The sequence below is a fragment of the Lissotriton vulgaris genome, chromosome 5, assembly GCF_964263255.1.
Source record: "Lissotriton vulgaris chromosome 5, aLisVul1.2, whole genome shotgun sequence".
Lineage (NCBI taxonomy): Eukaryota > Metazoa > Chordata > Amphibia > Caudata > Salamandridae > Lissotriton > Lissotriton vulgaris.
Window position 1 is genome coordinate 1,846,342,332 of NC_141693.1, and position 15,495 is coordinate 1,846,357,826.

Genomic DNA, 15,495 nt, shown 5'->3' on the forward strand with positions numbered 1-15,495 from the left:
ACCGTTAAACCACCAGCATAAGGGACACACTGGAACTGGCACTTGTAAGTATGTATAGCAGCAGTACCTCAATTGCTGTTAATTTCTTTTGGCATTTGGCCTCGTGCAAAATGTACATGTAAGCAGAGCAGTTTTGATGTACTGATGCTTTGCGTTCCATGGCAGTATGTTATAGTAGCAGTGGGCTGCATCAATATCTGGTGTATTGTAATTTGGGATTACCGTTTCCACATTTCGGGCGGGAGCCAGCCAAAATAAAGCACTTTTTGGCTTTAAAAATCAGGAGTCTCCCTTCTTAATCGGGAGACGGAGACAGAGGGAGGGAGAGCTAGAGAGAGGGAAAGAGAGGGAGAGGGAAAGTGAGGGAGGGAAAGGGAGCGAGGGAGGGATGGAGAGGGAGGGAGGGAAAGGGAGGCAGACGGAGACAGAGGGAGGCAGGGAGACAGAGAGAGGGAGGGAGACAGAGAGGGAGGGAAAGAGAGACAGAGGGAAAGTGAGGGAGGGAGAGCGAGGGAGAGCGAGAGGGAGGGGAAGGGATGGGGAGGGAGGGAGGGAGAATGAGGGAGAGCGAGGGATGGAAAGCGAGGGAGGGAGGGAAAGGGAGGCAGACGGAGGGAGGGAGACAGAGGGAGGGTGGGAGGGAGGGAGACAGAGAGGGGGAGGGAGACAGAGAGAGGGAGACAGAGGGAGTGAGGGAGACAGAGGGAGTGAGGGAGACAGAGAGAGGAAGGGAGACAGAGAGGGAGGGAGAAAGTGAGAGAGTCAGAGTGAGTGAGATAGAGGGAGAGATGGAGAGAGATGGAGAGAGAGAGAGTCAGAGGGAGACAGAGTCAGAGGGAGACAGAGTCAGAGGGAGACAGAGAGAGGGAGAGGGAGAGAGAAAGGGGGAGGGAGAGGGAGAGGGGGGAGAGTGAGAGGGAGAGAGAGGGAGGGAGACAGAGAGTGAGTAAGACTGAGTGAGAGAGTCAGAGTGAGTGAGACAGAGGGAGAGATGGAGAGAGAGAGAGATGGAGAGAGAGAGAGAGTCAGAGGGAGACAGAGAGTCAGAGAGAGGGAGAGGGCGAGGGAGAGGGAGGGAGAGAGGGTGAGAGAGGGAGGGGGAGAGAGGGAGAGGGAGAGAGATGTGTGTCTATGCCGGGTTTGGTGGCTCAGTGGACGAAGGAGTCCGCTGCAGGGACCTATGATCAACATTATGGTCACAGTTTTTTTGTTACTCTAGCCCCGCCCCTTTCCCACTGACCCCGCCCCCACTGGTGCGGCCCTCGGACACAAACCACACTGTAAATTTGGCCCCCGAGAGAAAGTTTGTGAGTACCCATGCACTAGAGTCTTAGGGTCTTCAAGCTCGCCAAGCTGGAGGACGCTAGAAATTGTCCACCATCTAGACTCGAACCCAGTGTCTGTTCCTTTTGCCCCTAGCTTTGGTCTCTCCTGCTCCTCCAATAGCAACGAAAGCCTGGGGGCAGCCCTCACATACTCTGCCCTCTTCAGTCCATGGTGCCCCCGATGCCCGCTTTCATGCTGCTTTCCGGCTCCAAGTGTGGCCGCCCTTCTGCTCCTGGAAGTTTGTGTCTGCTTTGGGGCTCTCCTGCATGGTTTAGTATCTGAGGTGGTCACAGACGGACCGGTGACCTCATCTCGGGGCAGGGGGTCAATTGAAATGTCCTCTGTCGGCCGACTAGACTCGCTGCTCGTTTCCCCGCGGTCCAACATGGCCCCACACCAGTGCTTAGCTGGGACAGATCTTGTTGGGTTTCTAACCTGGCCACACCCAGCCAAGTCCATTGTCTGTGCACAAGATTGCCTTTCTATTTGCTTCTTAACCTTTATTTCCTCTTTTTGAACATGATTATGGAATAGATAAAAGTAGCACAGTTGGTACAATAAAATGTACTCATTATTGGCTAATGGAGTAATAAAAGTGAGATTTTTATTTTTATTTAGCTCTGAAATAAGAGAATTCTGTTGAATTGTTTTGAGATCCTTCACTTAAGGAAAGATGCTGAGCATTTTGGTGTTTCAGTGAATATCTTGTGATATAGGACCGACTTTTCCCTGGCACTTACAGCTAACACTTGCCAGTCTTCTTTATCGACCGCTTCATAGTGTGGGGTCCCGAAATTTAAGACAACCCAAAATTCACCTCGATCAGAATGCTCACTTTTGCTGGCTTGGAGACCGCGTTAAACCTCAAGTTTATGAGGCAGAGTGTCCCCGCACTTAGGCACCTCCCAATGCATTAAAATACCAGAATACAATCAATTAAATATAGGGCCCAGTTAGTAATTGAGTTCTAGATAATTCGAAATTTAAGGTATTTTATTACAAAGTTTTAAAGTAAAGCGATACAGAATCAGGACTACGAAGACCCTTAATGAAAAGTCTAATGCAGAGATGCAAAATCAGAAATTATTCCCAAGTGGTCAGCAAATTTAAGAGAGTAACAGACAGCACCTCTACTAGAACAGGATAATCCTCTGGCTCACCCCCAAAATCGAGGGGTTTATACATCATTTTTGCATATGAAATTACCAGAAACTGCAGAATCACTGTGGTCTGAGCAAATGTAGCATTTCATCAACAAATCACAGCACAGGAAAAATAAACTTCATATAGCCTTAACCTTTAAGCACTATCCCACTACATTAATAATTATTCTGTCCCCTCTTTGCTAATACCGTCTGGAGATTCTACGACAACTAAATACACGAACAATAGAGTGTTGTATGAATGAATAGGTACAGTGAACCACATAAGGAACTTGAGGTTATAGCTGCAGTTTTGTGACTGAGCGGGGAAAAGTTCCTCGAGAGCAGCATAAACAATGACAGTGAAAATGAACAAGTATATGTCAGGATGACTGGGTGCTGTAGAAATTTCGAAAGAAGATGTGGCAGGGGGAAAAGACGTGATTGACAAGGGTGACTTCCTTCTTGGCTAAGATGGTGTTTATACCTCTATTGAGGCCTAGTTAACAAGTATCAGAAAAACGCACTTTTACACATTATTGAGATTTTGATTCAAGAGCAGCAGTACTTTATCAGCGTATACATATGTGTAAAAATATATTCTGCATGTTACTAATGATGCACACCAATAGAAAACACACAAAAGTGGCTGGTCGGAACCCACAGGTTTCTGAGCAGTCAGTCGTCATAGCTTGAAAAGTGCAAGGCTGAAGAACTTCCTCAACACGAACCCTTTTCCTAATTAACATCCTTATCCTGCACTATGGTCCACCTGTGAGACTGGAGAAAAGTTTCTCTCGATCTTTGGAGTCCCTGCTTGGTGCTAAACTGTTTAGCCAAAATAACTCTTCATTACATCAACTAAGTAGTGGCTGAGAGGCGGCACTCAATGCCTTACCAAAAACTACAAATAAAAAGATATGGTGTGATTTTGAATAATTCTGTGCTTTTTTGGGTACTGAGCTGAGTAACCTCTGAGCTCAGACATCACATATCTGAGTTTTTGCATCACTGCAATGTCTAGTTTTTTTTTGGCAACAGTCGTATCGCTTAAGACTGGAATGTGTAATTTTAATGTAAACCCTTTATTTTGTGTAATTCTGTCTCAGTCATGATCCCATTGTGTGCCGGCCACTGCAGTGTTAAAAGTTTTACAGAATATTTAATAGATGCAACAAATTAAATTATTTTATGAATTTGTATAATTGCCCTCAGAAATGAGCTATTCACATGCACAAAACAGATGCCAGAAAGTCTCTAACTCCCAGTGGAAAACTACATTACTCTGATTTTTCTATGCATCCATTTCTGGTGTAAACTGCTATCTTGGGCAGACAGTATTAGTTTAGCTGTGAGCTGCAGTGCTCCTCTGTGTACACACTTAGTTGTGTGGGCCTGGTCAGCATGAAGTTTCTCTAAGAGTTCTTTACATTTTCCACTTTATTTGGGTGCCTTCCACTAGGCATTTCATTCCATGCCTGAAATCTGTCAATGGACTATTGACGGTGCAAGCTGTGATGGTTCCCAGCACATGTTGCACCTTCTTCACTGTTAGTAGGTAGTTCTTCTGGATTGTGATGCAGGCGGGGGAGAGAGGCATTCGTAGCATCCATGGCTTCCACCATATAATGCAGCATCAGTTTGAGCCAGTTTCCCGAATGGGCTTCCTGTGCATGTAGAGGAGAGAAGCCAACAGAGCTTGTGGATATCGCAGGCTGAGGCACACCATGGCAGGATGCTTGGCTTTACGTACATGGTGTCCGAGGGAGCCATGCTGCTCAGTGCAGCAAGCTTGCAGCCACTTGCAGTTCATTGTCAGCATATCTGTGTGCTGGAGTGCTAAGGCCATGAAGGCAGCCTCAGGAAAGCCACACCAGGGACAGCCTTGATGGCAAAGAATTCATTTTAGTTTGCAATATATGTGGACACCCAGGTCAGTGTATCCTTGATTGGACCCTGTAGCCATTCCCCCTTGGGCCTGAAGGGATGTATGCAGCCTTAGCATTCTATATGCATGACCATACACTTGACTGGAGGAGTTGATGTGATGCCTGTTTTTCATACTTCCCTTCATTGCATTATTTTGCATTACACGCTTCCTCATGTGTCATTAAGAAGCCATGTATAGCGGGGAGTGGTTCGCGGTGCTTTTATGTTTCAACCACTATGCAAGGAAAGGCCTCAATTTAGTGTCTCAAGAAGCAGCATAGACCATGTCTAGTTGTGGGATCTTGTTTGCTATGTTGGGGTGCAGAGGCGGTGGCGACCTGCTCTGAGGGATTTCCTGCTGATGCATCATCCACTTCTTTATCCTACATCTCGAACTGGCCAGCCCAGTCTGTTTGTGGCTGTCGCCTGCTTTCCATGCCGTTTCTTTCCCCTTCAGCGTGCACAGGTCCATGTACTTGGCACTCAGAATAGGGTTACGTGTATCGGGTAATGTACCACTGGTCAAAAGAAGAACAAGCACAGGCAAGGAACATTCTGAATACCCATTGCGCCTCTCATTCTCTGGTCACGTTATAGTAGGTTCATTGGTGACCTCCATCATACTCATGTTGGTTCAGGACACTGGCATTTCATTTCACTATGATCTGCACAGTTGCCCTTCATAAAACAAAGCATCTGTTCAAAAGCACCGCTGCAATATCTCGAGCACCCGCGCCTTACACCTGGACACTCCCATATTTCCTCTCTTTGTAGGTCCTGAAGAAGGGCAGCACGAAACCATTCCTCATTGAGATAGTGATTTAATAAAAAAATGACTAGAAATATGGAAGTACCCATAGGTTCGATGGTACCACAGTCCTTGGTGGGAGCTGAAGAGAGAGCAGCTGTCACACAGTAGATCAGATTAGTGCCAGTCAAGAAGAGTTACTGTCTAGGAAGCTATTAGCTATAGGTTGGAGCCCACATGTGGGAAAGGGCAGGCTGGAATTATTGCAGATAGATTGGATATATAAGCAGCGATTCTACCATCAGCTGCCAATAAGATTTCTTTCCTTTCATACAGAATCGAAAGGACAGGGAGAAACCAAACCAAAGGCACAAGAAGCGACCAGAGTCCCCAGGTGTCCTCACCCCCCCTGCTGCTGTCATTTCCACAGCTGAGGTGAGGACTTTTTTTCTCTATTTATCTGTGTATGGTTTTAATTCAAGCATCCACAGACTCCCAGCTCCTGTGCTATGTGTATCATCTTGTCCTCTTCTCTCCTGTGTTTTATTTGTGTCTCAGTTTACGTTCATGTTTATAAATTTCTCACATATCTAAGATTATGTGCAGTCTGTATGGGAATTTAAATCCGTCTATCGGCTTTTGTTCACCGGAGCTGGCTACGTCCGTTTTGCATCATCTTCACTCTATAAGTTATTTGCATGTCACATGGTTATGTTCACACATTGTGGGGTGATGTATGTGGTGTCCAGTCATGTTCGCTGTAAATGGAGTTCTCTTGTTATGTTCACTCTGCATGAATGTGTCAATTTCTCGGATTTTGTTCATTCTTATTGGATTATTGTGTGTACGTGTCTCAGTTATAGTCACTGTACTGGTTTTTATGTCTCAGTTTTTATTTACTCTGTATGCATTTGTGTGTGTTTCACGGAGTTCCCTTTACAGGTTTATGTGACTGAAAATGTTCACTTTGTATCGGTTTGTGCAACTGTGGGCGCATTGCAGCTTGTGCTAATTCTGTAGGGTTTGTATGTCTCTCTGAAGGCATGTACACTCTTGGAAGTTTGTCTGTGCCTTTCATAGGTTATGTTGGTTTTGTGCAGGTTTGTGAGTTTGTTTACACACCTGCAGATTTGGTTGCGTGCGCTCATTTGTATCAATTCATGTACATTTCTGTACTCGTTTGTAAGTGTATTTCTGAGTTTATGTTTAGATCGACTCTACATTTTTGTGTGCATCTGTGTGTGTCGATCTGTGCACGTCTTTTGCTGGTTTGTATTTAATTTTTCTATACCTCGCTTTATGGTCACTTCAATGAATGGGTGTATGTCATTTGTGTAACCTGTGTATGCATGTGTCTCGAGTTTGGTTGTCTTTGTACAGGGTTCTACCCCTGTAAACATGTAAGAGGACCTTTATTAGTTGTTATCCTTTGGAAAATACTTACCTTGTTACGCCGGAGAAAACAAATAGTTTATATAAAAAAGGTGTGGGAAGTAATTTATAATAGCTGGGATGTTGGTATCAAAGCAGAGAGGCGAGGGGTAAAGAGAAGAGAAAGGGGATGAGGATGAGGAAGCTACTGAGTTGTTGGTAAGTGTGAGTCAGTGAAGAACACTGTATTTTGGTCGAGAATCGAGGGGCACATGAACTGGGTGAAATAAGGGGAAAGCAGGGGAATACTACCTATGTTGCTCTTTACTGCATGTTTACCTTCTGGTGAACTGGAAGTGCTAGACTTCAGGTTGATGCACTTGGTTGTAGTCCAGTATTACTAACTTTGCAAGTAGCTAAATAACACTCACTGGTCTCCAGTGGTGTCTAATTCACTCATAGGGGTAGTTAGAAGATAAGTTAGAAATCCCCATTAGCGCTGATTTGCTTGTCGAACTGTAGAGACCGAGCCTTTCCTATAATTTTTTCCTCACAGGTAGTGTTTGGGTATCGACTACAATCTGCACAGTTTTCTGCAGACTCTGAGCTAATGCTAATCTGATTGTTAGACGCCCTTCTCTCCTACATCTTTGTTCTCTGGCCTTGCTATTAAAACATACCTTTACCCTTAAACAAAAAGACAGTAGAGTTTTTTAAAAGTGGTATGCAAACAGCATTATATGTAATGTCACAATATATAATTGATAAAGCAATGAGGTGTACAGGCAGTGATAAGTGTTCGTATGGAGCATACTGGGATACAAACTCTAGATGACTCGAAAAAGAATAAAGGTAACCAACATCATCTAATGGCCTGGCCCTTTTTTGTGGGTGTTTCAGGGGTACTGGTGTAATCTCTGCGGGAGGCGCAATATGTATCTGATCCCCTAGTGTGACCCTTGTTCAAGGGGAGGGATAAATGCAAGGGCGGTGACCAGGCCTTGAGTGGCGCAGCTTAAGGTTGGGACGATAATCACACACCTGGCTATGGTGGGCAAGTGTTGTGGTCAGGGTCCCTCAGAAATGTGACGATTAGGTCATCCCACGTTGCTATTAAGTGACATTTGCGTAGTCTCCTCTCTTCGCAATGACACAGACTTTGCCTCGGCCCAGTGGACTATAGTATTCTGCTATTGTGAAACCTCTAGGAGGGACAAAGCTTTCCATCTCATTGTGATTGAGCGCCAAACCAGTAAAAGAGCAAGATCAATAAACCAGTTGGTTGACCCCCTGCCCTTCGTTGCTTGTAAAGGGCCAGTAGACAGCAGTCTATTGGTCTGTAGTTCTTGTGAGAACTATGCAAACCTCATCACAAAACGTGCGCCAAATTGGACAGTTCCAAAATATATGTAAGAAATCTGCTTGAGGGGTGTGGTAGCAGGGGCAGTTGGATGATGCTGTTGGAAAGAGTGTATGGAGTATGGCCTGTGTCAGATAAGCTCTCTGTAGAGTGTTGTGTTGATTGTATTGAAAGTGTGCATTACGCAAGACAGGTGCACGAATATATGAGCACTCTATCCCACTCCTTGGATGTCAAAATGCGCCTCAGATTACGTTCCCACTTGTGCCATCGAGTTGCTAAAAGATCTACTGGCTTGTCCGGTATCGTTTTTGCAATCTATGATATGAGCCTTCTCCCAAAACCTAAGGTGACCAGAGTCTGAGTAAGTAATCTGAGTATGTAGCAGAATCAGAGGCTGTTATGCCCCAGAGTCAATCCAATTCAACGGCTAGGCACCTGTGCGCCTAGAACTGCCCCGCCAGGAGCCCCATCTGCTCCAACAGTAGCTCAAAAGTGATCAAGTTCCCTTCCTTGAACAGGTCTCCAAATGTGCCTATCCCCATGTATTTCCCATGTTTCTATTACCTCCCGGCTCACCGCTGCGTGGAAAACACATATGGAATTCAAGGGAAACTCCAGCACGTACGGTGTAGTACTCCGGAAGGCCAGCCAGTGGCGGTTATAGGCTATGCAAAGAAAGGCATTGGGAGTCGTGGGTAATAGTGACCTTTGGAGAAAGAGCTCCCACGTCCAGTGTAATATTTCACTTCTTATCACTGTAGACACCTCTGTCAAATTGTGACCTGCAAGCCAGCCAGCTGGCCATTGGAGCTGTGCTGCAGATAGTAATGCTCAAATACCGAAGCTTCGAGGAGTCCTCTGTCTGTGGACCGTTGCAGCTTGGCTAGGGGAACTTTGCGTCTCCCCTTATTCCAGATCAGGGCTCCTAGCATTCCATCTGATAAGCAGAAAATGCTGCAAGCCATAGGGACTGGCTAATTTCAAAGTGATAAAACGGTGTCAGTACCATGGTCAGAGCTAGACGGCCTTGCACAGTGAGCGAAAGTGACTGCTTTCAACAGATTATTTTCAAAGAGATCCCATGGAGCATGATATATATTGATACCCAGGTAGCAGAACATGTGGGCAGTTTGATATGATGATTGTCCGCAGTTATGACATGAGCCGATCAGCCTGGGCGTAACGGAAACAGGCAGGTCTTAGACCAATGGACCCCAAAGCCTTAGGCCGCCCTGAAAGCGATTCACATGTGTGTCATTTTATCTACTCTGTTTCGGATGTCCCTGACCTAAATTAGAGCATCGCCGCATAAAGGGATACCGCATGCATTTCACCTCTGAGAGGCACACCTCAGGTTTTTTCCAAAATGGCGCAGATGCTGCCCCAGTGGCTCCATTGCCAAGTGAAAGAGCAGCAGCAAGAGTGGACACCCTTGGCGTGTACCCCGGCCCTTCGAGAAAGTGGCGGAGATGAACTGGCCAATTTTGACCCTGGCCATTGGCTCCGTGTACAGGAGTTTAAGCAGGCGCAGCATCTTGACACCCATTCCTATTTGCCGAAGGACCGCAAACTATAGTCCCAGTGCAGAATATCGAAGGCCTTTTCAAGGTCTAAGACCAAGCAGGCAGAGTGGGGCCATTTTTGACGGAGTTTCTTCAAGAAGTCTGTGCAGCCTATGCAAATTGAAAGATGAAGCTCTGCTAGGTATGAATCGATTTTGGTCTTTCTGGACTAATGTAGGTATTTGTTCTAGCAGACGTGTCACCAGTATTTTGCTAAGAATTTTGTCATCACTTCCCGTCATGACTAGAGTCCTATAGGAGGTGACCTCTAGAGGATATCTTTCTGGTTTCGGAAGGAAAAGTAATTTCGCCTGACGCATAGAGTAGGGTAGAATTCCAGAGGCCAATGCTGAAGTGTACAGCTCAACCAACTTTGGGGTCAAAAAGTCTGCATACATTTTATAAAACTTGATTGATAAGCCATCTACTAAGCGAGTAGAGGAGGAATTGCTGTTTTTGGCGATGTAGTTTGTGATAACATCGCTGATCGTTTTCTTGGAACACCTAATCCTCCAGCGCAGTAGACTGTAGGTGCTAAGTTTGTACTTGCTGAGTATAGCCCCCCAGGTGAATCTTAATAGGAGGGGGTTATGATCAGTGAGGATCTTACCCAGATACTCCACATCTGTGACTAACAATTGCGTGACTGGGTGAGATATGAAGCAATCCAACTAGACACCGAGGTAATGTGCGGGGAAATAGGAGGAGTATTCTCTAGCTCCAGGACGTAGAGCCCTCCAGCCGTCAGCTAGGGTCCAGTGGGTGACGCACTGCAATAGTTAAGCTGCAATGCAGGGGAGGGGTGGGTGTGATCGATCACGCACTGCATCAATGATACAATCGAAATCCCCGCCAATTATCCAGGATAAGTGAGACCAACAAGCCGGGTAGACGTTATCTAAAAATGGTAATTTACTGGTGTTTGGAAGCTAAAAACACCCCAACAATACCGAATTGCCACCCAACAGCCCCTGTACAAGGACATAACACCCCTCCAGTACCGCCTCGACAGCAATAGAGCATAACCCATGAAGTCATAACATTGGCCCACCAGCACTTCTGAGGTTTGGAAATCTCCCTCTTAGCGAGATGGGTCTCTTGCAAAAATGTAGTGCGTGTCCGCTGTCTGTCGAGATACTGATACCAATTCCTTGCAGTACTTATGCCTCTGATATTTCAGGTTACAAATGTCAGCCTACCCATTTATTGCATTGGGAAAAAGTGGGAGCATGGCCCATGAGGGGGAAGATTCACTGACGCACAGCCCGCAATGCTTCGCCAGTGATAGCGGGAACACCATCATGCATGGTGAGACACGGGGTGAGAGATAACCCAGCAAAGTTGCAAAGGGAACCGTCCTAGCATAATGTTAAAGGGAACCTGACACACATCCCTGGTCGTGGACCAATGCATGGTAATTAAGTTTTATCAAATTATGTCCTCACCTGTCTGGGGCGTGATGGAAGGAGGTATGATAGATGCCATGCTTGTTTATGATGTTTGATTCATTGTCAAAAGATGCAACAACAGAACTCTGTTAAGCAAGTTGAGTCCATTTCCCAGAGTTAGCTGCCATGGCAAGAGTTGAGATTCTCCCATGCTGCACATGCACAGGTGAGGGGGGCTGGAGGTAGACCCACTGCCCCATGGAGGTCTTCAGTTTATGGGTGGGGTGGTACCTCTCACTTCGGGTGATTCATGCTAGCACTGCTCAACCCTGTCCTGGGCATCAGCTGGGTCTGTGAAAAAGTAGGATTTCTCAGGTAAGGCACCTTCAGCCGTGTGCAGAATACCAGAGAGTATTGGAAGCCTGTGTCTCTCAATTTTCACTTACCGCACATTAAGGTAGCGCGCTTGCCCTGACCGCAATGGTGAAATCCGGAAAGAGCAACATCTTCGTATTTTTGTAGCTGATGCATCCCATACCCTTAGCATCCTGTAGGATTGTACCTTTGTCTGGCCACTACTGCTCTTGGAGGCGTGCCAGGTGGGAGGCGATGGGCAGAAACATGGTGAGTTTGTTCTATAGTGAACTGGGAGGAGAGGCTCGCAGGCGTGACCTGGGTGGAGAGCCAATGTTTAAAAAATTTATTGGGGTCGGTATCGTCCGGAAATCCAATGATGCATATATTATTACATCAGGGCCACCACTCTGTGTCATCCACCTTGTCTTCTAGAAGACGAAGTTTACTAGTGAGTTTCTAGACTCACTTGTCTAAGTCTAATGCTTGCGGCTGAAGGTCCAGTTTAACCAATTCATTCTGCTGCACTCTAAGAGCTTACACTAGTCTCGACATAGAAGCCCCAACTTGACTGCCATAGAATCCACTTTGTCCCCAAGATCGTCTAATCACAGCAATGGTGTTTAGGATCTTGTCAAACTTGGTTGCAATGGGGTCAGTCAGTGACGAGGAAGATGTTCCTTGCATCTTAGAGTCAAAAGGCTCCATCTCTGCCCCAGTAAGGACCCCGGCTGGGGAGGGCGGGCCCTACCAGGTTTTTTCCCCACCTCCGTTGCTTCTTCAGTACCCTCAGTGCAATTCGAAATGTGTGTGCACTCAGTGTGGTGGAAGGGAGGGGCTCCAGTGCCAACCCAGGTCCTCCATCCCGCAGGTCAGTTGAGGACCCAGCAAAGCTGGGGAGGCACGAGAGTCGAAAGAGTAGTGAGCCTGGCCTCATCACAATCGCCAGGCCCCACAGTCCTTCCTGCTTCTCCCTCTACACCGCAGGCTGCGGTGCACACCTACCGCCATGCAATGCGGACCGGGAATGGTTCCAATCACTGCTAATCTCTCCTGCCCGAGCCCCAGGAGAAAGGGGCTCTTCAGGCACGGCCGCCACAGCAATCGCGGCATGTGCTCTTCCTGTACCAGCTGTGCTCCCGGGCCACGCCAATCAGAACTCTTTAGGCTCCCATGGCTTAGTGCTGTCAGCAAGCAGCAGTCTGCCAGGTCCTGCAGTCAGATGCCACTCAAGGCTGCCCAGATTGTGCCGGATTTCAGCCCCCGCACTAAAAACATCTTGCGGCGCCTAACCACCAAGACAGTAAAACACTTACTTCCACGTTCAGCTCCTTTGAGCTGTGCTCCACTATCTTCACCTCCTTGAGCTCAGCTGCTCAATTCTCTGTGCTGATTAGGAATTATGACCTCAGTTATATGTGACAACCTTTCATACTTTTTACCTTTTAGGCAAAGGAACAGCAAAACGAGGAAAAGCAGCAGCTCTTTTGTCAGAGGTAAAACAGCTTAGCTTGTTGGAAATGAATGACTTGTTGCATCATGTGATGGACTGCAGGGTTTGTTGCACAGTGTGATGGAGCTACAACTCTTGTTGCACCATACAACGGACGAGCAGGTCTTGTTTCACCATGTGGTAGAGCTGCAGGTCACCATGCAGTTTAGCTCTAGATCATGATCTGCTGGTCCCACAACACAGTTTGAGGGCACCTCTGACCTTATTACACCCTTTGATAGAACTCCAGGCCCTGTTACCTTGGGCATTGGTGGTTCTGACTTTCTGTGCTGGTTGGTGTAGCTGCAGACCCAGTGTGGGAGACTTAGTGGTCCTGTTGCACTGTATGTTGGAGTAGCTTAAGGCCTTGTAGAACTGTCTGGTACATCTGTAAGCTGTCTTGCAACACTGTGTTGGACAATTTGTTACTACTGCTCGTATTACATTAAGATGTCACATTATTTTCAGAGTCCTCAAGGCACTGCACACTTTGGAGAAAATGCGAGTTGGGAGATGTCATTTGTAAAAGCGGTGTCCTGGTCCTTATTACTTTGTTGCACAACGAATAAGAGCTGCAGGCCTGGTAATGGAGCTGTACATCATCTTCGAAGCCTTAGATCTTGTTGAATAACTTTGGAACTGCAGGGCTTTTGCATAATATACTTTTAGACCTTGTTGAACAATGTGATGCTCATAGAAGGGCTTCACACTTGGTGTCCATGCAGAGTAGAGTTGTGATAGGTACCCTAGCCTTTTTTTCAGGCATGATGTCAGCGTTTCCCGCTCAAAAAGCACGGTTGTCTTGAAATAAATCACAGATGTTGTCCTCCTTTTATGCATGTATTGCAGGCAATGGTAACATTACATTCCCCTCAGAGAAGTGTTCTAAGGATGGGGACGAGATTGACTTCAGGATGAAATATAAGGAAGTAGAACCCTGGGGCTTTAAAAACAATCACCTGACTGGCCATTCATTTAAAATGCAAGTGCAATACACTGTTTCCTGTTAATACTATTAGACACTAATTCCCCATTTTTTTCCCTTCTCTCACAGAACACAGCTGACCCACTTGAGAGTGAGAAGGATAGCCCAGAGGTTGTGAGGGCAGAAGTCAAAGGGAAGAAGTTATCAGGTCATGGCACAGGATACAGAGGCAGAAAGACAGGAAGTGGAAAGGGTGCTTCCAACTTCTCCTCGACGTCTGCAAGTAGCACCTTCCAGACAGGTAATGGTGTTCCCTCTTCACTACTGTCACATGTGAACCATACTGACTCCCTTAAGAAAGTGAGTGAAAACACTGTAAAGCAGCACGTTACTCTTGTACTCTTAACACAGCAGACTTCCTTTTATTACGCACATAATAAATAGGCCCCTGTAGGAAAGGCAACGGCAACATTGTGCACAACAAAGAGTGATAGTAAAACACATGGTAAGAGTGACTTAGCTTATTTTCTCAAACATGCATGCCAGCTATACACACCCTAATATGCCTGCTCAGATAAGCCTATCTTTGTTACATATTTCGGTCTATCAAAATGTCTTGCAAACAGAACTGTCAGAGTTAAGATTGAGGGTGGCTAACATTGAGGAAGGAGGTGACTTAAAATGCTTTGCTGAGCCAATTATGTTTTGAAGACTGCATTTTCTATACGTGTGGAACGAGTTCCACACCTTCACAACAGTTAGCCTGTGGCAGCTACGAAGACCCTTGAGACTTCAGCTAAAGAATTGGCTCTGTGTGGCTATCCTGAGCATTGGATCTTGTGCTAACATATAATGCATAGTAATACAATGTTTGTGGAGTGAACCAATATAATAGTCTCTGGCCTGATTCACAAAAGGCCTCCGCACTCCTGGCAGAGGCCCCGCAGTCTTGGGGGAGTCTCCGAACTCAGGGCGGATTCTCCATAATGAGAATTCTCATTGCAGAGATTGCACCCCAATTGCGGAGACGTCTCCTCGACTGCGGGGCCTCTGCTAGGAGTGCGTAGGCCCCTTGTGAATTAGACCGTAAATGTAGAAGCTCAGTGTTTTCACAATATCGAGTTTATGACAAGGTTTTTCGTTTCTAATAAAGAACTCTGAAAAACAATTAACGGAAATATTTCACGGTCCTTATGAAAATCCAACAAGATCATTGGATGGAATGATGTATAAGTCTTAAGGAATACCTAATTAGGAACTACCATGGACATTTCTTCTGCAGTCTTTGGTTCCTTGCCTCCCCAACAGGTATAAAAGCTAAAATATTAAAATATTCCAACTACACCTTGCAAAATGTCTTTAATACATTTTGTGAAATAAAACAAAATACTCAGAATTTCTTCAAAGGCAGTTGCAACCAGAAGGGATTTGCATGATTCAATTGGCATGCCTGAAGTGGCTAAACAAGACACAAACGAGATAACAAGGTAAAAGTTACAATATACTGTATCCACATCTTTCTCCATACCAGAGTTCAAGCCTTAAACATTGTGATTATACTCCCTAAAGATTACTTTATACACAGGTGGATTTTTGTCAGATTAGTGTGCTAAAGAATGAGCAAACCGTAGACCAGGGATAGAGACAGAGTCAGTCATTTGAGGACAGGATTGCAATACTCTAACCCTCTTCTGTGAGGGGACTTCCTTCTGAAGGGGACAGCTTCATTGTTCACCCGAGGATGCCTACTTGTTTAAAGTGCTAGTGTCACATTCCTCTTTAATGACATTGTTATGTATTTTTCTCATGTGAAAAGAAGAACTAAAAAAAAATCAACGTCTGTAGATGGTTTAACTTTCTTATGAATTCTGTTTCAAATTCTTGTATTTAAAACA

At 45.8% G+C, this 15,495-nt stretch overlaps 1 protein-coding gene across 5 annotated transcripts in view; it reads left to right on the top strand.

The window, feature by feature from the left end:
- MLLT6 (MLLT6, PHD finger containing) overlaps window positions 1-15,495 on the top strand; it is a 733,108-nt gene that overhangs the window by 479,475 nt on the left and 238,138 nt on the right. For 3 of the 5 annotated variants that reach the window (XM_086924316.1, XM_086924318.1, XM_086924317.1), the window contains exons 8-9: window positions 5,482-5,580; window positions 13,730-13,901. In XM_086924316.1, coding sequence (XP_086780442.1) covers window positions 5,482-5,580; window positions 13,730-13,901 — 271 coding nt within the window. The remainder of the gene's footprint in view (window positions 1-5,481; window positions 5,581-13,729; window positions 13,902-15,495) is intronic. The other 2 variants (XM_086924319.1, XM_086924320.1) reach the window with 1 other exon arrangement.